The 22,931-nt window shown below is 41.5% G+C and overlaps 1 protein-coding gene across 3 annotated transcripts in view; it reads left to right on the top strand.

The window, feature by feature from the left end:
* The first annotated feature begins 823 nt into the window (after window positions 1-823).
* Window positions 824-22,931, top strand: part of ALCAM (activated leukocyte cell adhesion molecule) — a 121,246-nt gene continuing 99,138 nt past the window's right edge. Inside the window, exon 1 of one of the 3 annotated variants that reach the window (XM_053971033.1) lies at window positions 824-1,000. In XM_053971033.1, coding sequence (XP_053827008.1) covers window positions 901-1,000 — 100 coding nt within the window. In that variant the 5' untranslated portion in view covers window positions 824-900. The remainder of the gene's footprint in view (window positions 1,001-22,931) is intronic. The other 2 variants (XM_053971032.1, XM_053971031.1) reach the window with 2 other exon arrangements.

A 22,931-nucleotide genomic window follows, 5' to 3' on the forward strand; every position in this document is an offset into this window, starting at 1 on the left:
TGTGAATGAAAGTGCTGCTTCTGGATTACATTACTTTGATGGGGAATCTTTTTGACCTTTAGGGCAGCCGTCTTCCACAAGTGACGAAAGATCCCTCTTCACCCTGCAGTGCATTTCTTCATACAACCAGTGTGCTGAGCTTCCCTCCTTTTATCCAATCCTCTGCTTTATCAAATAAATCAGATGAAGCTGATTGTTATTGTCTTTGCTTTTTTTTTTTTTTCCCCCCTTTTTTTCATTTTGGCTCAGAGGAGGCACCATCACGTTTCTATACACACAATAAAACGGGTATTGTCATTATTATTTCATTATTTTTTAGCTTTGGATTTGCAGTACTCGTAACCAACACGCTTCCTGAACACAGCACCAGAAAACAGCCCATGCACCGAGCGGAGGCAAAGCAGGAGTAGGTGAAGGAGGGATCGGCTTGTCCCGCATGCCCGTCAGCCCCGGCCCCTTCGCCTTCACAGCGCCGCCCCAGAGGCAGCGGCACATCCCGGGCGCCAGGGGAGGCTGCACGGGGCGGGGCGGGGCGGTGGCGGGGCTGTCCGCGGGGCTCCCCCGGCCTGCGCTCCGTGTGCCGGCAGGGGCGGGGGTTCGGGGGCCGGGCCAGCCTCGCCACCGCCCGACTCCGCCTCTCCCGCCGCAGTGCTCAGTCCTGGAGCGCCGCTCGGCTGCCAGAAGGGAGCCGCCACCTGCTCCGGTGCGGAGTCGTTCCTCGCTGCGCGCCGAGAGGGAGAGCAGCCGCCCCGCCGCCCGCGCCCGGGAAGTTACCGCTGCTCCCGCCGCCGGGGGAAAGCCGCCACTGCTTCTTCCAGGCCTCGGCAAAGAGGGAAGAGCTCCCGCGGGCGCGCCGCCCCGCTCCGCCGCCGCCTCCCGGTCCCGCCGCGGGCAGGCGGGATGATGGAGTCCCCCGCCACTGCCGCCTGCGCCTCCTGCCGCCGCCGCCCGCTGCCGCCCCTGCTCTGCCTCCTGCTCGCAGCTCTCTGCCTGCCCCCAGGTGAGCTCCCGCCCGCAGGAAGCGGTGGCCACGGCCGCGCCGTCCCGGCCGCGCGTAACTTGGCGGAGGTGAGGCCGGAGCGCAGGTGGCGGTGCCCGCCCGCCGCTACCCGGAGCGCCACAGCACCTACCGCGGGCTCCCTGCTCTCCGGGGGTGGCTCCCGACCGGTGGTGCCCGCCACATCCCGCTGCGCTTCTGGAAGAGAGCGGTCCTCTCCTGCCCTCCGAGGGTGCGCCGGCTGCTGCCGTCTCTCCTGTGGAAAGGCAGGAGCTGCCCGAGCGGTGAGGGGGATCGAGAGACGCTGGTCTCATCTTTTCCCGTTGGAAGCGGCCGTGGGGTCCCTCCAGGGCGTTGTCGGCGGCCGCCGGGCAGCGCTTCCCCCGCGGGAGCGACAGCCGAACCCCGGTGCGCTGCCGCTTTCACTTCGTCTGCGAGGCGAGCCGCCTGCATCTTCGGCGCTACAGCCGCTTCTCCCCTCCTCGCCTTCAGTGCCGCCCGTGGCCGTGCCGGCATCCCGCGGGACCGGCGGCCTCCCGCCGCTTTCCGCTGCCGGTGGGAGCCCGGGGAGCGCGGCGGGCGCGGTGCCGCCCTCAGGCAGCCTCGCTGTCGGTGCCCCCTGCTCAGGCAGCCCGCTGGGGCAGCGCGAGTGTCGTTCCCGGGGGCAGCGCTGCGTGCCTGAGGCTGCTCCGACGGATCAGGGCCGCGTGGGTAACTTCGCTTCCCCTCCCCGCCCGTGAACGCACTCCTGAGCGAGGCGCTAGGGAAGTAGGAAGGCGCAGAGAGTACTAAATATCCTAATTGTTCTGGGAATATTTTGGCTATGAGGTGTTTGTAGGCTTTGTTTTGTTAATATTGAGCGTGAAAGTGAAGTCTGAGGGAAAAGCTGTGAATGAGGAGTTCTGCATTCAGCGCGGGGACCGTCTCATTATTTTTGTAGAAAGAGCGTCAGCCTGTGGTAAAATTTTGTATTGCTTTAAGAAATGGCTTTGCTTCTATGTGCCTTTACAACAACGGAGGGTTTGCAGAAGTGTTGGAACTGGTGGTGGTTTTTCATTCCTGGCCTCTGCCTGGTTGTTACGTGCTCTCTAGTTAACCGTTTACAGCCAGTATGCTTTTGGCGAAATGGAAGAGAGGAGCAGACCTCTTTCACTAGGTGCATTGATACTTGTGTTTTACAAGCTCCAAGTAGAAAACTGAAAACTAGCTGCAACAATAAAGGAAGCCTGCTGAATCTGTAATTTCAAATAGAATAGTAAAAAAGCACCAGACAGAATCAACAGCAATATTGGAACTATAAGCAGTGTGTCAGACTGTGCTGCTTGGCTTTTGCTTTGGCAAATACAGGGTATAATCACTGTTGGACATAATAAATACTAGTCCCAGTGGCAGAGCTTACAAAGAATACCGGTTGCTGTGATGCAGAGAAAGTCTTCAGGAAAGATTGTTCATTTTAGGAAATCTTGAAGGCATGTGGATTATCAGAGGGATAAGCACCTCAGCTTCTAAGAAGCAAGACTTGGCTCCTGTGGAGAGATTTAGCCAACTAAATACAAAACTATCTTGGTCATTGTGTGACTGGTTACATTTTCCATTTGAAGAAAATGTGAACCAGTAAAATATTTTATCTCAAAGGTTGTGTTGATGGAGCTCTATAAAAAAATGTCACTTGACTATCTATGATCTTAATAGGCCGTCAGCAAAGCCATTTAACTTGTTCTTTCTGCTTTTCATTCCTTCTTTGCCCCATCAAGGAGAAGCTCAGGCTAACTGTAAGGAAATATGTGTGGGGAGAAACCAGCTCCACCTCAGCTTAGAAACTTTCCCTGCAGTGAAAATGCTTGGAAAGCCCAGTAGTAGATTTAAGCCTCTAGTTCTCTGTTTAGTCTGAGGAATATAAAAGATACTTACATGCAAAAATACCTCTAAAAAGGTCTTGATATTGCTGTAGTTTTACTGGTTCTCCCCCCTTGCTATCTCAGCTATTTTAGATGATAGCTAGTTTGCTATCATCTAAACAAATTATAGATTACTCTATCATGGTGCTTGGCTTTTGGGAGTTCCATTTGAGCTTTGGGTATGGAAAGCAATAGATGAGCTATTAAAAGTTGATGTGCCTCAATTGTAAATATCTCTGTCAATATTTAAGATGGACTGGAAGTCCTTATGAGAAAACTTGGTTTTGTTTCTTTAAAACTTTAAAACTTTATTTTGTTTCAGAATAAACTGCCTAGGAAGATACCCATCTTAAAAAGAGAGAGGGGGTCCAAGTACACATTTGGCACTAAGAAACTGACTCTAGGTCAGACTAAGTGAGAAAATGGATTATTATCTCATACATCACTAGAGGAATGTCTGTGTGTGAAAAGAAAGTAAACTCTTAATCAAGACCTCATTATGACCTTCCCCCTCCCACTGCTTTCTGGTGGATTATAACAACAAAGAAGCTCTTAGTCTCTCCTTTAATTGCTAGACTTGTTACATATTGCCTAAGCCTAGTGAGACTGAAACATGTAATCTTATTTGTGACACTCATTGTGTTCTCACTTCTGACTGTGTTTTTTTCCCTGGTATATATGGTGTGACTTTGAGCTAGGGAAACTGGATTTCTATATTAAGATCTGGAGTTCACATGAGTTTTCTGAAACTGAAGTCAGAAAGCATCTGCACCATGTGTGTATGCTTCAGTGTGCCATGTATTTGTGGCCTAATATACAGGTAACCAGATTCATTCCTAAGTAAGTTTTAATTGTTGGATTGATTGCTTTGGGAAGCATTTGATATATTTAGGTTTTTTTTTTGTTTTTTTTTTTTTTTTTTAATGTGAAAATCTTCCAACATAAACTATTTTTCTTGTGCTCTCCCCTCTACTGTTGTGTTTGTAGCACTGAGAAGACATAGGCCAACAACAGAAATCATCCAGGTCTGTAAATCCTTGAAATTTCAGCCAGGTGATTTTTATTGAAGAAAATATATGTTGTTATATTCATGAAATAAATATATTTGTCACAAGTCATATTTAATTTCAGGATATTTTATTTTCACTTTCTAACCTGTGTAAGAATAATCCCCTTTCTTGCAGTACCATCCATTCTCCTTCCTGAAAGTAACCTGGGTTGTTAAAATTATTTTCCCTGGGTATTTTCTTCTTTGTAGTAGAACTCATTTGTTGACTTACTTCCAGCAGAAATTTTTGGGGAACAGAATCTCTAAATATTTATGCAAGAAGATACATAAAGGGGAAAATAAACCAGGAGAAGTGTTTTACATAATGCAAATTACATACGCATGATCAGGCTAAAACTGTATTCACTATTTTCTTGCAAGTATCTTACTTCTACAGTGGGGTTTATTGTCTTAAGATGTAAGAGTGCTCACTGCAGATTTCCATGGTATCGTACCTGATTCCTTATGAGATCCTTCTGAGCCATATGAAAACAAGCATTTCTGTAGCAGCAATAGCTTTAATATAGCTGCTCATACGTAACACACCATTGTGGTCTTTTTTAGGTTCCTACCAGAGGATTTTCTGGAGAGTATTTTTTCGTGAAAGTGGTTTTGGACTTCTTGGGTGAAAAAAGAGCAGGTTGCTAGTAGGGAACTGATTACAGAGGAGCCCCACCTCTCTGTGTGTGTTTTGAACCTAATAACACTGGGGAGACTGAATGGGCTTATTTTCTAGGCTGTAATTTGTAATTGGATCTCCTAACACTAGATGATCAATATTCAGTCTTCCCTTCTAGTGATCGGTACTCTGTGACCATAACATGATGATCACAGATAAGCTGGCCCGAGGTCTGATCTCCACTGGTTATTCCACTGCTGTTTCACACACGGGAGTTTTGTGGCTTTTTAATACTACCATGATGATTGTTGAAACTGTTTTTCCACATCTCTAATAGTTTGGTGTCATAGTATGGTCTTGGTTAGTTCTGCTAGCTCTGATAGGAGGCTAGACTTTATATTTGTTTTCACCATATCTAAAACCCTATAATCTTTACACTTTCTCTTCAGTGCTACTCAAGGTTCCTCTGGGGTGGCTGGTGTGCAGCTTTTTCATCTGGTAATAGTCATTTTTATTAAAAAATGTGTGTAAACTGCAAGGTCACATTTGTAAGAGAATTGAGGACCTGTTGCAATATTCTGATTTCTCTCAAGTTCCTCTGTCTTCAAGAAAAATAGTTATGCTTCCATTCACTGATGCTCAGATGAGAGACTATTAAAGAACTGTAAATGCTGTAGGGTGATAATTAGAAATTACTTAAGCAGAATGTGATTTTTTCCAGGAAAACCTGCATATTAACAACTCCCCTTGATATGAAATGGTTGAGTGTTATCTTCCAAGAAGACAAGGTTTTGACCTACATGTTCTTTATCTTAGTATATTTTCTTTAATGGGAACAGGATGAATATTAAAGAAGGCTGTGCATTTCTGCCTTTAATACACTAGAAAATGAATCTCATCATTTAGAGAGGAGATTGCAATGCACCTTGTATTCTGACAATCCACTACTGCCAGTAATCAGATCAAGTTTCTTCCTTTTTTTTTTTTTTTTTTTTCTTCTCTGGTTTTGTTTCCTTTGTCTTTCCCAGTGTTTTATTGAGGATGGCTTGAATCACAATTATTCCTACACCAGTGGATGTTAATCTACTGCTCCACAGTGTTGGCTCTTTTGAGGAATTTCTGCCTAGCTTAAGATCAAATTGCTTTTTTTTATCATGGATATAGGTCTCCAGAATGGCAAATAAATACTTGCTTATTAAAACACTGCTGCTTCTTCTGAAGTAGTATTTTTATTGTTGGTAATAAATGTGCTTCTTTTGGGAGGTGAAAAATGGGAGAAAGTGATAAAAGAGCATAGAGAGCAAGACAGAGCACCTGCAGGATATAATTTTTAGAGGTTATCAAGGGTTAGAACAGTTCTGTAATGTTTGGGTAGAAAGCATTCAAAGTGCTTTCAACAGCAATGGAAATACTAAGCTGTTCCCTTGGTAAGAAGTAAAAAATGCAGTTGGTGATTTAATAAGTGTTTCAGCAGTTTGAATATCCATATATTTTGTTTAGGTTGTACTCTGTACAGTTAACCCCTGTTGTGAAGAAAAACTTCAAAAGCTCGAACTGCACTCATGTGTTGTGGTTTGTGCTGTGGTAGCACCATCTGTAGTATGCCCTGGCATCGTTAATCATGGGCGTTGGGCACGGCAGTTTGGGACCTGATGGAAAGCTCTCAAACAGGAGCCAAGGACAGCAGAAGTCCCCAGGGCTGTAGCCCTGGCAGGCAGTGACATTTTGGCATGTGTCACGGGCTCTGTGTGGTGGTTGTCCCCTTCCCTTAGCTGTCTCTTGCATACAGTGTACATGACGGGTCCCAGCTGCCCAGGCTGGAAGGTTTTAAGTTTTTATTAGAACATTGATTCTGACCACATCGGCATCTTTAAAGCTTTGAAGAGATATTGGCAGCTAATTCAATAGAGGGAGCTCCGCTACATTACTGTTAGAAGCAGCATGTCTCAGCTTTTCCCAGACCTCTGGCTTCAGCCAGAAAGTTATATTAAAAGTCTTTGTTTCTTCACAGTGTTTTGTGGTGCTAGGCTTCGTTACTGAAAGCATCTGACTTTCATCATAGGCTTCCTGTTGCATGAAGTGGAAGGAAGGACAAATCCAAATCACGTAATAGGCAAACCCCAAAAGATGGCTCAATTAGAGATAGTTCTCTTTTGCTGCAAGGCTTTGGGTGTTTCAGATGGATACACTACAGAATCCGGTTTTTAAGTGACACTTTCTTGTCTAGGGAAGCAGCTGGTGAGATTCATGGAGAAGCCCAAAAAGAATTAGAATAAATATTTCCAGGGTATTTCTAGGGATCAAATGACCAAGAGTGGTGTAGCATGAAATAGGCTACAAACAGGATAAGGAAATGGTTGTACCAGACTTAGTGCTGGGGTGAGAGAAAGTTAGAAATTCCAGTAAAATGTTAGGTAGGGCATTTGTTTAAAAAAGTCTGGGTTTTTGTTCTTCCAGGATTTTTTTTTAAAGGAAAAGTGGAATATGTATGTCATTCTGTAAATGTGGTGATTGTGAAAGAAGCCAGCTTAGGTGTATGCTTTTAAATCCTTCCATGTCTCTAACACAGAAAAACATACATACAGAAAGCTGATAACTGCTCTGTAAACTTAGGGCTTTATATTTTTCTTGAATATTTTCTTTTTTTTAAATAGTATTTCTGATCAGATGATTTTGAAACTAATTATGAGGTCCCAATAAATAGCAGGACTTCTAAAAAGTATTCTTAGAGTCACCTTCAAGTAAGCTTGTAATGAACTCAGCATTATTCTTCAATGAATAATGGTGAATCCTGGACATATGCCATTTATCATTTTGCTTGCTACAGATATTGCATTTTTTTAAACCATTTTTCTCAATTTAATTAAAGAAAATATCCATAGACATTGGAGAACAAAATAGATGTAGCTTGGGTACAGCTTGATTTAAGTATGATGTTTTATATACAATTGACTTATTTCACTGTTTCATTGGTTTGGCTTTTTAATGTGAATTTTTGGTGGGGTGGGTTTTGGTTTTGTTTGGTTTTTTGGGTTTTTTTGGTTTTTTTGGGTTTTTTGGGGGGTTTGTTTGTTTGTTTGCTTGTTATTGTTAGAAAATGTAACCATTTATTTTTTGAGAACTCACGGTTGAGCTGAATAAATTTTTCATGCTAACCAGGAAGAATTCCTAAGGCCCCTGTTTTAGAGGGTTGGCACAGTTTATCTCTGGGGTGGAATGGTAAGTGTTCACTTAAGAGTCTGTAACTGGATACCTTACAGAGAATACATGGGTTGAAATACACTTAAAAATGGGCAATTGAAGGCAACTATGAGATCTCAAAATTATTTGTGAGATGCTGTTTCTTTTAATTGCAGCTTCTGAATTATTTTTCAGTTGATGAGATAGCTAGAGTATTAATCTATGCATTTATCCCTTTTGGCATGGAATTTTATTTCATGAAATGTACAAAGCAGCATGTGTTTAGCAAAGTGGATTCTGTGAGTCATCCAGATAAAATCATGGTTTGTGATTTATTCTAGTTGTTCTGGAGAGTAGAGATGAGCTCAGTGGCTTTTACCTACAAAACCACACGTGGAACAGGGAAAGGACAAATGGAATATTCAGGCAGGATTTGGGAAACTGCAGTGTAGCCATGTAACTTCAGAAGAAAGAAGAATGCTGAATCAATTTCTTCATTCTTGATAAAGCACATCAAATGTTTGCATATGGAGAGGATGATAGGGCGTATATTATTTTAAAATCCACACAGGGACACCCCAGTATGCGATTTGCTTTCTAAAACTGGGGAAGGTGGAAATTTCTGGCACTTGACAGCAAAGTAGTGCCCTGACAACTGGTGATGTAAATCCAGAAAACATTTGCATCTTACACTTGACAGCTTTAAAGGTTAGCGAGGGGATAATTTTTCTAAATATAATTAATGACTGAGATTTTTTTTTGTCAAGTATCTTTAATATTACTCTTCAGTTTTCAAACTGCTGCACAACTTGCTGCTAATCTTGCACCTGGCCTACACACAGAAGCAATAAGAAAATCAGTGTTATGAGTGTCCCAGCAGCTTCCAGTTTGAGTGAATTATATTTCTTACTGTTATTTTTCTGCAAGAACTTAGTAATGCAGAGCTTTACAGTCAGTAAAGTAATTCTAGTAATTATGGTTAATAATGGAGCCCTGTGGTTTGAAACAGTCACCAATGTATGAGTAAATAATGACAGCTGCTTTGCATTGCATAAGTTTATATTTTGCACTTTTTCCTCCCGATATTTTTTGTTTTGTTAAATATTTAAAACTTTCAGAAAATGGTTTGCTCCAGTAATTTAGCTATTGACATGGTTTCTGTAACTGGACTTTTGGAGGTTGACTGTTCCGTAGTTCAGTTTGACCTGGAACATCACACTGCTGTTGAATGATGCAACATGTTCTGTTTCAGCTTTGAAGTTTAAGTCCTTGATCTTCAAGATTTAACCCCACTTAATGTGAGGTGCCTCACAGCAGCAAATTCCAAAGTGTCTATGTGAATCTTGGAGTGCACTTTCTGAAAGTTCACCTGCAGACTTGATAAGGGTCAGATTCTGGTATTTCATCCAGACTCCCTTGTGGCTGTGGGTCATTTCTTGTCACTTTAAGTACCCTGGGATGTTAAATCCAAAACTTCTGCACAGCTTCTCAGGGCAGCAGGGGGAGTAGTCTAAAACTTTTGAGATGTTGGGAAATAAGTAGTATGTTGCAAAGGTGACTACTGTGGATATAGAGGCAGATTAACCATTTTTTAGTAGATTCCCAGAATATTTTGGCATCTTCTATGCATCCTAACATAATGTATTGCCTGCTCTCTAAGAAAGTTCTTTCCTTATTTCAAAAGAGCTTTAAGCCCTTGGTATCTGCAGCCAGAAGGAAGGTAAGCTTTCTGGCCTGTGTATAAAACTGTTGGTGTATCAGAGGGGCAAAAGAGATGCCTTGTGTCTGCCTGAGAGCCAAAGGGACAGGAACAGGAAAATGAGAATTGTGGTTTTTTTGGAGGTCTTGTGGGAATGGGAATGTAGCTGGGTATTGGGGCATGCTGGCAACACTAGGCTCTGCAGAGACTGCTGGCTGTCATCATCCTGCAAAGGGGGCCTTGGAGGCCTGCTGCAACCACCAGAGCAGCACAACTCAGCCTGGGGAGCTTGGGGGTTCCTCTTGGACAGCATGCAGCTGAAGAGCCAGCTGGCAGGAACTCTCCTGTAGTGGTGGTCACCTGTAGGTCCATCGTGGCTGTTTAATTTCTGCTATGTAAGAGGGGAAAGATGTCTATTCCTCCCAAGCATGAGAAGTTCCCACCTTTTGCTGGGGGCATGCTTACTGTCTGACCTATTGCAAAGATGTGTCTGCTTACTTTAGAAACACTTTTCATCTGCTCTGAATCGTGCATGAAGCCCTCTGTGGGTCAATTTTTAATCATTATGTCCATCTGCAAGTACAGCAGTGATAAGGAAAGATGGGCTTCAGCACACCCAGTACGCTCACAATCTTTGTCTCTCTTTCCCTTGCATCAGTGGCACAGGGCATAGAGGAATGAATAAGTGTGTTTCTGTAGTGAATGCTGAATGGCTGAGTGTGAGCTGCCAGCAGCTTTATCCAGAAGGAAGGGGGTGTTGGGAGGAGTGATACTTGTATCCAGAGGAGGAGAGGCAGGTGAATAGTTTCTAGCTAGAATGCTCAGTCCAGTTTTTTTTTTAAATGTGGGAGTAGTTTTGAAGACTGATGTTGATGGCTCAGTCCAAGAGGATGTTAATTTTTCTGGGCAGAAGTAATGCATTCAGACTGTTTTTCAAAATGATTTATTCTTATAGTTTTAATTATGGTTACTCCTGAAGGCCACATATGAGGTTCACATTGGAAGTTTTGTGTGAATATATATAAAAATTTAGCTCTTGGTATGGTAGGATGCCTTGTTTTAGGTGTGGATTCTAATTCACAAAAGTAACATCCATAGCTTGCTTATACTTGTGTTTCAACTGTTTTCTAGTCTTCCTGTGAGGTGTCATCATCTGTAAGCAGCAACAATTGTTCTGGAAGGCTTTTCATCTAAGTGTGAGAGAGCAGAGTGTTGAGCATGTGGGGACCTTGACTCCTTTTGAGGAGACTCTCATCATGCAATAGAGAATTCATGCTTTTTTTTTTTTTTTTTTGGACATACTGTACAGTACAGATTTTTTTTTTCATAACCACAGAAGGACAGAAGGAAGTTGGTGGTTCACAGACTGCAAGTTCTGTGACAGTGTGATAAACTCTACATAAAACTTGAAGGACCTTGTTATTTAAAAATAGAAACTTAAAAGGGAATATTTCAATGAAAACCTTTATTTTTTTGCTAAAACTTTTCATAATGTTTGAAAGATTTTTTTAGCTGGCTTTTAAGTCGCTTCTAGTTATGTTTTTTGCATTTTCTTTTCCTTCTTTAGAGCTGAACTATTACTCTGTCTTTAGGGAGGGATAGCTACTACAAAACCAGAAGTTTTATTGGGGCTTAATTCCAGGTGTGAAGTACCTAAATCTTCCATCTACTAATAAAATGCTAAGCTCTGCAGTTTTCCATTATCTTCCTCAATAGTAACTTGAAAGTTAAAAAAAAAAAACAAAAAAACACCAAAGTCCAGAGTTTCTTTAATTCCCTGTGGGCACGGAACATTGAGGACTGAATGTGGATTCAGGGTTGGATGTTTCTTTTTTTGTTTTTGTTTTTTTTTGGGTTTTTTTTTGTGTGTGTTTTTGTTTGTTGGTTGTTTTGTTGTGTTAGGTGGTTTTGGTTTTTGTTTGTTAGTGTTTTTTCTTTTTAAAAGAAGAGGAAATTGATGAGTGTTCTCTGAAAAAAGTCGCACCATATGCCAGGCTTTCAAACAATGATAGTTGTAGAAGCTGTTGTGAACTAGGACTGACAGTGGCTTAGGAGAACCACTTTCCCCTTGGACATATCAGCCCTCTGGGGTTGTTAAGTTAGGGTGGAAGTACTACAGCATGCATTTCATCTGAAAGGATTTGAATGATCTCTGTACTTTAGTGGTGAAACAATTATTTATGTTTCTTATGGCATTTGCTTGTGCTGTACTTCAAACATAATGGACACTTAACGGCCTTTGGCTGCTTGGTAATGCTTTAGTTGCAACTGCAAGGCTGGATAATTTTCTATGGTCTAATTCTGCAATGGATGCACATCATTGGTAATTTCTATTGCCCACAAGCTGTTGGTGAGTCTGGAATGCTTAATCTTGTGCAGATTATATTTGCAGATATACCAGGTGAATTGCAGGTTGAAGTGCTCTCCCAGTGTCACGGTGGCCGAACTTTGTCATGCAAGGCTTGGAACAGGGAGATTGTCTTGAGATCAGATCTGGAATAGCACATGTCCAGGTCAGAAAGCTCAGGGAGGTCCCATTTTCATCAGGAGCAGCAATTCCTGTGAGACAGTTTCTTCCCTCTGTTGCAGAAGGGACTAGGCTGAGTGTTTTGTGACTCTGGAGGGAGCTTGACAGTGTCAGCCTGTACCACCAGCTACTGCTGCAGCTGAGGAGCATCCGTGTCTGTGATTTAGCCTTGGATTGGACCCTTGTCTGGCTCTAACTATGCCTTCTAGGTGCTGTATATTGCCACATGTGATCTCTTCTACTCATGACACACGAGTGGAGGTTTAAAATTCCATATAGTGAGTTGGAAGATAAAGCTGTTCTTTACTGCCATTTTATTTGGAGGGGAGTCTGAACCTGACTTCTCAAAATCATAGGAAAGGGAAAAAAATGCAAAGATTACTTAAATTCTTACCCACCAATTTTTATTCTTTTGGCAGCTGAAATGTAAGAGAAAATGTCTGGATTTCTGGTTTAAAGAAAGCAAAATAATATAATAGAGGTGGTTTTGATTTATAAATACCATTTGAACATCAAAAGATATTTGATAACATTTCAGGCTGAGAAATAGAAAATACTTTTTTTGCTAGCATATTGTTTGCTTAACTTCACTCTGTTATTGACATAGTATGCCTCTATGTTTTGTAGGCTTTGGAGAGTGAAGACTTTAGAGGTGAAAACAATTAAAGCTGGAGTGTCTAGGATTGCAACAGCAGCACTTTGGATCTTTGACAGGGTATATTAATGTGCATACTTAAAAGTTCACTTTTCTGCCACTGTTCTGTATGCAAATATTTATGACTGGAGCCTTTACAGACGGGAGAGAGAAATTTGCAGTCAGTAATGGTGATCCGGCCAAGGACACAGATCAGCATCTCTGTAGAGTGACAGACCCAAATTAAAGGCAAAGAACTTACTTCCAGCATGTGCAACACGGTATACCCCTACAGCCTATGTAAAGAAATACTATAGGAAAATCATGGAAAGAGGTCTGCAACAGAGACTGGGACAGGAAAGCTGGGACAGAGAGCATGGGGACAGGAGGAGCTGTAGCTGGCGTGTGTGGGGCTAGCGTGTTGTGTGGGTGGGTTTTTGGAGGACAGTCGGCTGAGTCTGAGGGGAGCCCACATGCCCTGCTGCTGCAGAGACAGTGGGAAGGGATGTTGGTTGGAGAGCCTGGGGTGGGAGAGCAGGCAGGCCATGTCAGGAGGAAGGAAGCAGAGGGCCCTGGCACAGCCAATGTGTGCTGCCTCTTCCCCTTGCGTGGGTGGGGGAGGAAACCCTCTGCACAGAAAGGGCAGCTGGATTTGGGCTTGCGAGTGAAACAAGTTGTGACAGGAGAGCAGAAAGCATTCTGGAAAATGGTGGGGTTGAGGAAGAACCCTCGATCAGAGTATTTTGAGGGAGAGGAGCAGGGGAGAACCCAATTTCAAGATAGGCAGTGCCTGGCCGCCCCTGTCTGTATCTCCACGTATTCCCCTGGCGTTGACAATCACACCCTTTCCTTTCACCTGTGGTAATTCAGTAGGATGTCCCTCTTGGTAAAGATCCTGTTACTGCCATGTCACGCTCTTCCTCTTTTGTCAGCCACACAGTTCAGTGTTATTTCCTGTCTCAGGACTCCATCTCTGCTTCCCACAGGGACTTGGCAAAGCTGACACATCCTTGCCCTGGGCAGACGTGGCCTGTGCTCATAGGGCAACCACCTGGACTAACATAGCCTTTCTAGACAGCCTCCCTTCTCCATCTAGGGGTCAGAACAGATAAACTGAAAAGCTCTTCATACTGACAGTCTTTTTGAGGGGAGGAAAAAACCCTGAATGTTTTCTTCTAGGCATCGTAAGAGACTTGGTGCATGAGGTAATGTGCCAGGGAAAGGGTGTCATGTGCTGAGCATAATCTCTGGGTGACATAAATGTCTGTGTCTGTCCTGTTGAGCCATCAGATGTTTTGTGGAGTAGCTATTTAAATCTATTTAAATCTATTTAAATACTCAAATAATTTCAAAGCTGAGTGTTCTCACAGTGCGTTTTTACCAATTCTGAAGAAATGTAGCATTAGTTGTTTAATAAGGGTATTGTAATAAATATAGTGTATGACCCACTGCTGCTGAAATTGCAACAGTCAGCCTTTTTCCTGGTCTAAGCCTGTTCATGCTGTATCTGGAATGAGGTGGGGAGAAGCAGCCTGTGGTAGTTGACAGGTGCTGTAAGCCTAAAACAGCAGCTTTGCTTGGTGACTAAATACAGAAATTAAGCTAACACAATAGTTTTGAGTCATCATCCAGCATGTGTTTGAACACCCAGCTTTGAAATTATTTGAGTATTTAAATAGTTTCTTAAGGACCTAATTTTTAGAATAGAAATATCAGGGCCTATGCAGAGAGGGGACATGGGAGGATATAGTAAACCAAAAGAGATGGTGTAGAGACTGTTAAGATGCTGGATACTGTCTGTGAGTCACAGAATCTTTCTGCTCCTTGCAGAGCACTTTGAGCTATCATGACTTGCAGAGAAATAGTTCAGGTAGGGGATTGATCTAGTTCAGTCTTCCCAAGTCTGAAGTAAGTTCACCTCTTTGACTGACTTTTTAAAGCCTCCATTTTAAAATTGCACACATGTGATTTTCCCATCTACAAAATAGAATATATAAGAATGGATACATTTTTTTTTGTGCCTGTCAGCAGGGAATAGGCAGCTTACTAAGCTTTCTTGAGCGAAATTTTAAATGGATAAAATACTTCTATATAAACTGAGATTATCTCATCACAATATTTTTATGATAGTTAATTAAAATGTGAGAAAATCCTTTACAGCAGATTTGCAGTTTTGTGACTTTTATGAGACTTAACATGAGAGATCTATTTTTATAGTTATGCCTTCTTATTAGTTTCAGGATTAGGATATGTTTAAATGCATGGCTATCAAATCCTGTTATAATTACTTGTTTATTTTGCAGTGTAGACTAATTCAGTTATGGTCCCATTCATGTGTTGTTTGTGTCCCACTTTTCAATGAGGTACTGTAGTGCTTTATTGTTATTGCTATTTAAAATAAACTCCCAGAGCAGTTTTAACTTCAGCTTGTATGTTTTTAAGTATTAAGTTTCAGTGAAGCATATTTTATTAGCTTGTTGTGAATAATGATCATTTAGGTTGTTCCGGCTCCTGGACATCCATTTTCATTATGCTGGAAGATTGTAAAATGTAAGCGAAGGATCATTGTGACTAACTGTAAGAGACTTAAATACTTAAAAAGTTGTCTAGACATAAATAAAATCCTGTAAAATCTTGGCTCTCACTGCATACAACTGTGATAGGAAGCAAGACCTATAGAAAATTTACTGAGATAAAGTGGGAGTTACTGAAGACCAGCATGTGCTCTGTTCCCTTTGCAGTGGACAGGCGCGTCAGCGGAAGATTGATCTCTAGACATGGTGCTTTCTACTTGAACTTGTGCTCAGTCTAAAGAAAGAATGGACTTCAACAATTTTTTTTTTGTCTTTCTTTAACCATGCCTACGATAGCATGATACCATGACTCTTTTAATCACAGGCTCATCTGCCATCTCAAATAACACCTAGGAGTTCTACACAGAATTTCTCAATCTAGGACCAATTCAGGCAGAAGTGAATGTGATGAGGATTCGAAGTCCTTTGCCTTGACCTATTTGTGTGAGTGACCATGGGGAGAGACTTGTGCTCTAGGCCAGCAGGTGATTATGTAGAGGAGTAAAGAAGGCTGCTCTTTTCTCCCTCTGGGTCATTAAACACAAGCTTATGGGGTTTTGGAACAATCTAGAGAGGAAACACATTAGATAGAATTCTCAGGGCTAACTGTCCAACAGACTTTGCTCAAAGAATATCATGCATGTTTCCCCAGTGCTTCTACAGCAGCCCAGGTGTGAGCATAGATGTGCTTAGCGAGCAGACTGCACTGTCAAAAGCGGAGCAAGGGAGAGGAGGAAGGGAGAATTGTCATGCTGCCAGGAATGCACATGCTGATGAGAGCTATGTTTATATTAGCAAACTATTCTGATACAGCTAATTAATCAGAATTTTTCTACCAAACTATGCCTTGGAGATACAGAAACACAGTATTATGAGATTCGCCAGATTTCTGTGATGGATCTTTTTGGGAGACTTGTGGAACAATGACTAATGATTGCTTCTGACTCCTAGATTTCCTCCCAGAAAAGTAGTAACTTAAGATAACCTTGTATCTCATTTTGTCTCAGGCCATTTACCCAGTAATAACACTAAATACACTGAAGTAGTCCACATCATTTTTTTTTATGGCAATTTGAGTTCAGTCTTTATTCAACAGAGGGGAAAGTAGGCAGTGAGACAAACCGTTGAATAAAATACCAGTGTTTCACATACAGGCTTTCATACCAGTGCAATTGGTTGCATACTGAAAGGGAGAATCAATTATATAGCTGCTGCTTATCAGAAGTTAGCAAATAGTAAATGCAGTTTCATTTTTATAAGCAATTACCTAGCTCTGAAACTTGTTAGTAAAGGTTAGAAGCTGTAATAATTTTCACTGAATGCCTACACATTATCTCAATGTGTTTCTACATGCTGCATTTTAGGGAGATGAGGGAGAAATGTTTTTTTCCTGGAGTCTTTTAAACTGGCTTCCAAAAGATGAGGGTCAAGCCCGTCAATTTCTAAGCTCAATTTACATTCATCCCACAACAAAGATGATGGTGTGTACTTTCTCGTTAGTCAAACACCTTTTTTTTCACCTGTAAGCGTAGGTTACTTTACTTTGAGCTTTGTGAGTTTAAAGAATGTGTGCATTCCTGTGTGGTTAGTTCAGCCACATCATTGTTCAGAATTTACAGATAAGTGGGAGAGTATCAAAGGATAACTTTCTTTTTTTTGTGATTTTATTTTCCTCCAACATTCTCAACAGGGATGTGAAATTCTTTGTGTGAAGAAGTTATTTGTGCTGGTGACAGGCTGTAAGTGCATTATGCCATAAAATTGACAGTCTTCCAGACCTCTAGCCGAGTGTTTGCTGTTTATATGCAGCCTTTGATGTTCTTATTTTTGGGGTACCTCCTTTATTTTTGTTCAAATGTTCTATAATTGATGTTTGATTATTGATTCTTCTATGGTGGTTTTTCTGGAGGCTCATGCAGGCTTTGGTTCTGCTTTTTTGCTGGATGGCAACATATCCTGTTAGAGTTGCATACCTCTGCATCGCTTACTTCACTGAAATATTTTTTTTTTAATATTTTGTCCAATATAATCCTTGGGTGTTTCTTTTCTTTTCTTTTTGTTTAAAGTTCCTAGTATCTGAAACTACAGCTATCAAAAATGGCTCAATCAAATTGCTCTCCCAGCCAGATTATGCCCAGTAGGATATTTGATTTATTTGTATTTCTTGGTTACTTTGCTCAAGATAAAATTAATTTTGGTGAAACTGGGTGTCTTGTACATTTTCTTTGTTTATTTCCCCATGAGCATGGTGAAATCTACTGAAATTGCTAAGCATTATCAGTTGAGTTTTTGCTCATTTTTAATTTAAGAAAAATCATTATTGGTCTGTGTTAATTTTATAGTTATTTAACGCAACCATTTTTTATTTCTTGTTCAAGGCTAGCTTTTGCAGACCAGTTAGTTTCTGAATAATAATGCATCACAGGCATCCTCTTTTTTCCAAGAACATTTTATTGGCATTAGTCAGGCTCTCATTAACTGCATTTTCTGTTTCAGTATTATCTTTTTATTAATTGACTTAGTTTCCTGACTGCACCTCTGTTTTTAAAAGTGGTAGATAATGTTTGAATCTCTGGCAGTGTGCAGTCATTTTAAGTTTGTAGAATTTTCTTCTTCTCTTCTTCCCAGGACCTCACTGAGAAACTCAACTGCCAGCTGCAAATTGCAGCAGCAGTGAAAATGAAAGAATTTCTTAGGTACACTTGATATCTTTATTTAACTCAGAAATCTTTATTTAACTGGAAGCAATGCTAAGAATAGCACCCTCCTCTGGCCTGACTGGCACAATTCTCCTTCAGGCCTTGATATCTATGTTTAGTGGGGCTATTCTTCTGTTGTCCAGTATCATGCATCTTCTCAAGTTGCCCCAAATTCTGCACAAATTAGGGAATCCAGATCACACAGATGATTTAACCAACTCTTTCCTGAGCCGGGTGTTGATTGCAGGGCACGTGTCTCCTGGCAGTGATTTTCTGGGGTGCTAAGTATACCTAGGGCTGTGCAAGGATCCTGGAATGAGCACAGAACCCTAGTGTGGAAGGATGTAGCTGTGGTGATGTGCTAGGAGTTGATATATGGTGGTGCTGCTCAGCTGCATTGTCAACAAGGCAATTTTCCTTCTAGTTTTGTTGCTACCTTGTGGAACATCAGCTCAGAGGTATGTGAGCTATTCAAAAGGGGTTGGAGAGCTGCAGGACTCTTTCTCAAAGTCCTGTGTGGACAGGAGAGGGACATAAGAGTGAACTCTGCCCTTTGCATAGATGGGAGGAGAGTGAAACTGTGGTTTGTTGCCATTACCTGCTTGTCCTGGCCAGGTGGGTTTGTCCCTCTAGCAAATGCTGCTGCACCTGAGGCAGTGCTGCTGTAGGGTGCCTGGGCAGTGGCTGCCTGGCTTGCTTCTGGCCAGGAATGGTCAGTGGAACTCATTCCTGTCATCCTCTAAAATGGCAGATTAAAAGAATTTAGGAGCCTGGAAGGACTCTGTTACTTCATGAAAGGAGAAATGGGATGGAGATGGAAAAGCTAAGTGAAAGGTAAAGAAAAGCAGAGGGAATGAGGACTGTTGCAGAATCCTTTTTGTAAATTAAAAAACCCCAGCAACAACAAAAACAAAACAAAACAAAACAAAAAAAAAAAAAAAAAAGCCCTCTTACTGGCATGAAATAATAAAGCCCAGGAATGGTTTCTTTGCTTTTTATTTTATATTTTGCACAGCTTATAAAAATGATATAACTGTACTTCATTTATGTCTATCAATAATTGAGTCTGTAATTAAGGCTTTTATTACCAATAAACCCTTGTGATTCTGTGCGTAGTGAATATTATTAAAGCCCATTTTTCATTATAAATTACTCCTGTTGATCAGTTATTAAAGTGGTATTTTTTAATTTTAAAATAAGGACATAAAGCATTCAGTTGGCAAATTTTTTTTTCCTTGGGAACACAGAGTAGAAGAGACCAATACAACTAAGATGATGATCCAAACACTGCCATCTCAACTTATTTTGTCTCAATAAGAAAGCATAGAATTATTTTATTTTTCAACCTTTAATATGGGCCTTGGGCAGGGCTGACTGAATGTGTTTTAAATTCTCTGTTGCTCTATTCCAGTTCTTTGTTTTGCTTTATTCCTCAAAAGTTGTGTGAGTTCAAATGCCAGGAAAATAAACTGTAGCAGAGGTTTTCATAAGCTGGTGCCTGCAGATTAACATGTACTTCTGCAGATGCCTTTTTTCTTTGTGCTTTGTGTCCAGTTACTGCACTGTAGAAACATCCTACACAAGGAATTGATAGTGGTGTGAGTGGATCACTGTATTTTCATATAATGTGACATTTCCTTAAAATAAGGAAATAAAGATACTGCTTACTTACTTGATGTTACTGACTGCATTTTAATATTGGGAATACATGTTAGATAATGTTTTGAATTGAAACTTGATGAAGGAGAGCATACTGTGCTGTACAGCAATGGTTTTTGCACCAGCATGGGCTGTTTCTCAACATCCTGAACATTTTTCCTCCTGCCAAGTGACTTGTTTCTGAACCTGGAACTGCTGCTTTGAAAACTCTTGTCTTTAACAGCAGTTCTGTACTACAGACATTTTGCTCTTTTCCACAGTTTGAGGAAACTGGTACCTGACTGTTTTTTTTCATTTTCCTCTCCTTTCTTCTTTTTCTCCTGTCCCAGTCCCTGACAGTCTTGGCTGTTTAATTCCCACTTCAGTACACCTCTCATATTCCCCTGCCTCATCAGCCAAGGTAATGAAGAGGCACACCAGACTACTCTCAGGGTGCAGTTTCCAGCTAATTGTGTGCTCTTGAATTGTCCTCTTAAGAGAATTATTTCCAAGATGGACTATATGTCCCTTTGTAGCTGGTTTCAAAAACACCTTTGGGTGTTGAAGCACTAAGACAGCTGTCCAGTACCTTCTCTGGCTTTAATTCATTTACATGCTGTGAAAGTGGAGCATCCTGATTCACCTTCATCCTGATTCACACCTCATCACTTGGAAGGTCACTTTAGCAGCTCTTCCAATCAAGTTGTCTGTATGAGTAAAACAGATTTTTTTTTTTTTCCTCAGAACAGAATTTTTTTCCTCAAAACAAAAATTTTTGACTAATGCTGAAGTCTCTCATGTCCCTTGGGCAGTTGCTGTAAAATGTCAGGAAGTGAAGAAAAACAGTGATTTCAGCATGTAATGTACTATTCTTTCAAAACTCCTTTAATGTCAAATTGCAGGGCTTGTTTAGTGTAGCAGTGGTGTCCTTAGTGGAAGCTAGGTGATGTGTAGGTTCTGTCAACTGAAATCAAATCACCTATCCTGCTAGAGGTTTTGCTTGCTTTGTTTTAATTTCTTTTGCTCATCTTAGAAAGCATTTAAATTTTTTCAGCAGTGTGAATTTTCAAGGTGGAATAACTCATACACAGGGGTTGGTTAAGTTTCGCTATTGTGAATAGCCAGATTTCTTTGTTTTTACTATTATTAAATGTGCTAAATAAACAGGGAAGACTCTGATTATTCCTAATGCTGACAAACTAATTCTGTGCTGTTACAAGGTGGCAGTTCTGCCACTGACATCCCTGTGGCCCAATATCCACTGCATTTGTATGTAACTTCTTTATTGAAACATTAAACTTGTGAAGTTTTGTACTGGTATATTTTAAACACAAAATTACCTTAAATTATACATTTTTACTCTCTTCTAGTCTGGTGTGAAATCTCCCCTCTAGGATTTTTAGTGCTTAGAGGAGAAAGCAGAATAGCCTGCCTGCTCTAATACATGCAAGAACATGTCTTGGTGGCTGTGAAAGCTTGGTGTGTTTGTGTAAGATTGATTGCTGTACTTCACTTTTGAGTTCCTGTTTTAGTTTTGCCCTTCAGAAGTTTTACTAGGATAGTTTGTAAGTGCCAGTATTGTGCCTTAAGTAGGTGTGTTAGATAGTCTTAGGTGCTGTGTTCTTTATTGATGTTTGCAAATTGCACTAAATATTGTTGGGGAAAAAAAATAAAACTAAGCACAAGAGACCTTTATGAATCATTGTATGCTTTCAGAAGTGTTATGCTTAGCTTAATGCACACTTTAATTCTCCAGAAAGCACCCCAGCAAAAGACACAGTGCAACAAACTAAATCTCTTTCTCCTCTCCCCTTCAAATCTCATCTGTCACAGCACTGCAATTGTTTCTGCTGCTTTTTTAATGCCAAAAAGGTGTGAGCAGATCATGGAGCTATGGGAAAATTGCCAATTATTTTACAGGAAGTTTTGTGTTAAAAGGACAGAAGGAAGGAGGAGGATGTTGATGCAAAAAAAATGAAGTATGGAGGACAGGAGAAGATACCTAAAAAGAAAGTACATTCTTGAAACTGCTACTTACATAAATAAAAAATTATAGGCTAAAGTATATCTAAGTGTTCCACAGGAAATCTGGACAATATAAAACTCTTCCATCAGAGTACAATTTATTAAAACTTGTATTTAGTAGGGAGTTGAGTTTATTTGTATTCTGTTTGGAGTTGATGGTGATGGGCTAAGTGGAAGGCTGTGCTTACCTGTTTAATCTTTACCTAGTTCTATGGATAGATTTTTAGATTATGTAAAGCTAAACTTAGGCTCATGGTGGATCATCAGATATGATCCACTTCAATTCTGTAATGAACTCTATCTTTGCTTTTCTATTTTAGCTCTAACCTTTGACCCTGAAATTCTGCCAAACTGTACATTAGGCTACAGGTCATCTGAGACTACAAAGTCCTTTAAGTTCAGTGTCTGAGTAACACTGTAAACAGGAGTGAGATGAGTATGTGTGTGTGATGGGAGGGAAGAAGTTTATCTATTTTGTTTTTTTGATTTGAGTGCCCTTTCTGAAACAAAATGACCTGATGCCTGTATGCTTCCAACACAAGATCAAAGCATCTTTTTGGGGATCTAGTGAAACATACTGACCTCTGAGCACTTGGCCCTGGACAAGATTCACAGATTTTTATGAGGGCAAGAATGGATTACTTAAGCTACTGCATTAGCAATGCTTGTTTGTATCAAGGCGCACAGTCCTGGCTCTGCTGTCAGTCACTGGGTTTACAGTGTATCAGTAGTGCTGATGCACGCACCTGTGAAATGTGGTTTGAGGAGGATGAGAAGTATTCCCTGCAGAAGGCTGGCTTTCTCTGAACCAGCATGTTGGATTTGCAGAGCTAGGTTTTGGTATTGGTGGAGTTAAAGAGGTGGCTTCTGTGAGAAGATGCAGGAACCGCGCCCCCCCCCCCCCCCCCCCCCCGCCTCATGTCCCATATAACCATGGAGCACAGAAACAGCTCTGCAGACACCAAAGGCAGAGAAAGAGGTGCAGGAAGTGCTCCAGGCATTGGAGCTGAGGTTCCCCTGCAGCCTGTGGTGTGACAGCTGTGCCTCTGCAGCCCACGGAGGTCCATGGTGAAGCAGAGATCCACCTGCAGTCTGTGGAGATCCCCATAGCAGAGCAGAGCCCAGAGGAGGCTGGGACCCTGTGGGAGGCCCACACTGGAGCAGGTTTGCTGGCAGGACTTGTTACCCTGTGGGGTACAGGAGCAATCTGTTCCTACAGGAATAGGAGCAATCTGTTCCTGAAGGACTGCACCCCATGGAAGGGACCCACCCTGGAGGAGTTTGTGAAGAGCCTGTGTGAAGGTCTCACATACAGAAGTTCATGAAGAACTGTCTCCTGTGGGATGGAGCAAGGGAAGAGTGTGCAGAGTCCCTTCCCTAAGGAGGAAGGAGCA

The sequence above is a fragment of the Vidua macroura genome, chromosome 2, assembly GCF_024509145.1.
Source record: "Vidua macroura isolate BioBank_ID:100142 chromosome 2, ASM2450914v1, whole genome shotgun sequence".
In the NCBI taxonomy this organism is placed as follows: Eukaryota; Metazoa; Chordata; class Aves; order Passeriformes; family Viduidae; genus Vidua; species Vidua macroura.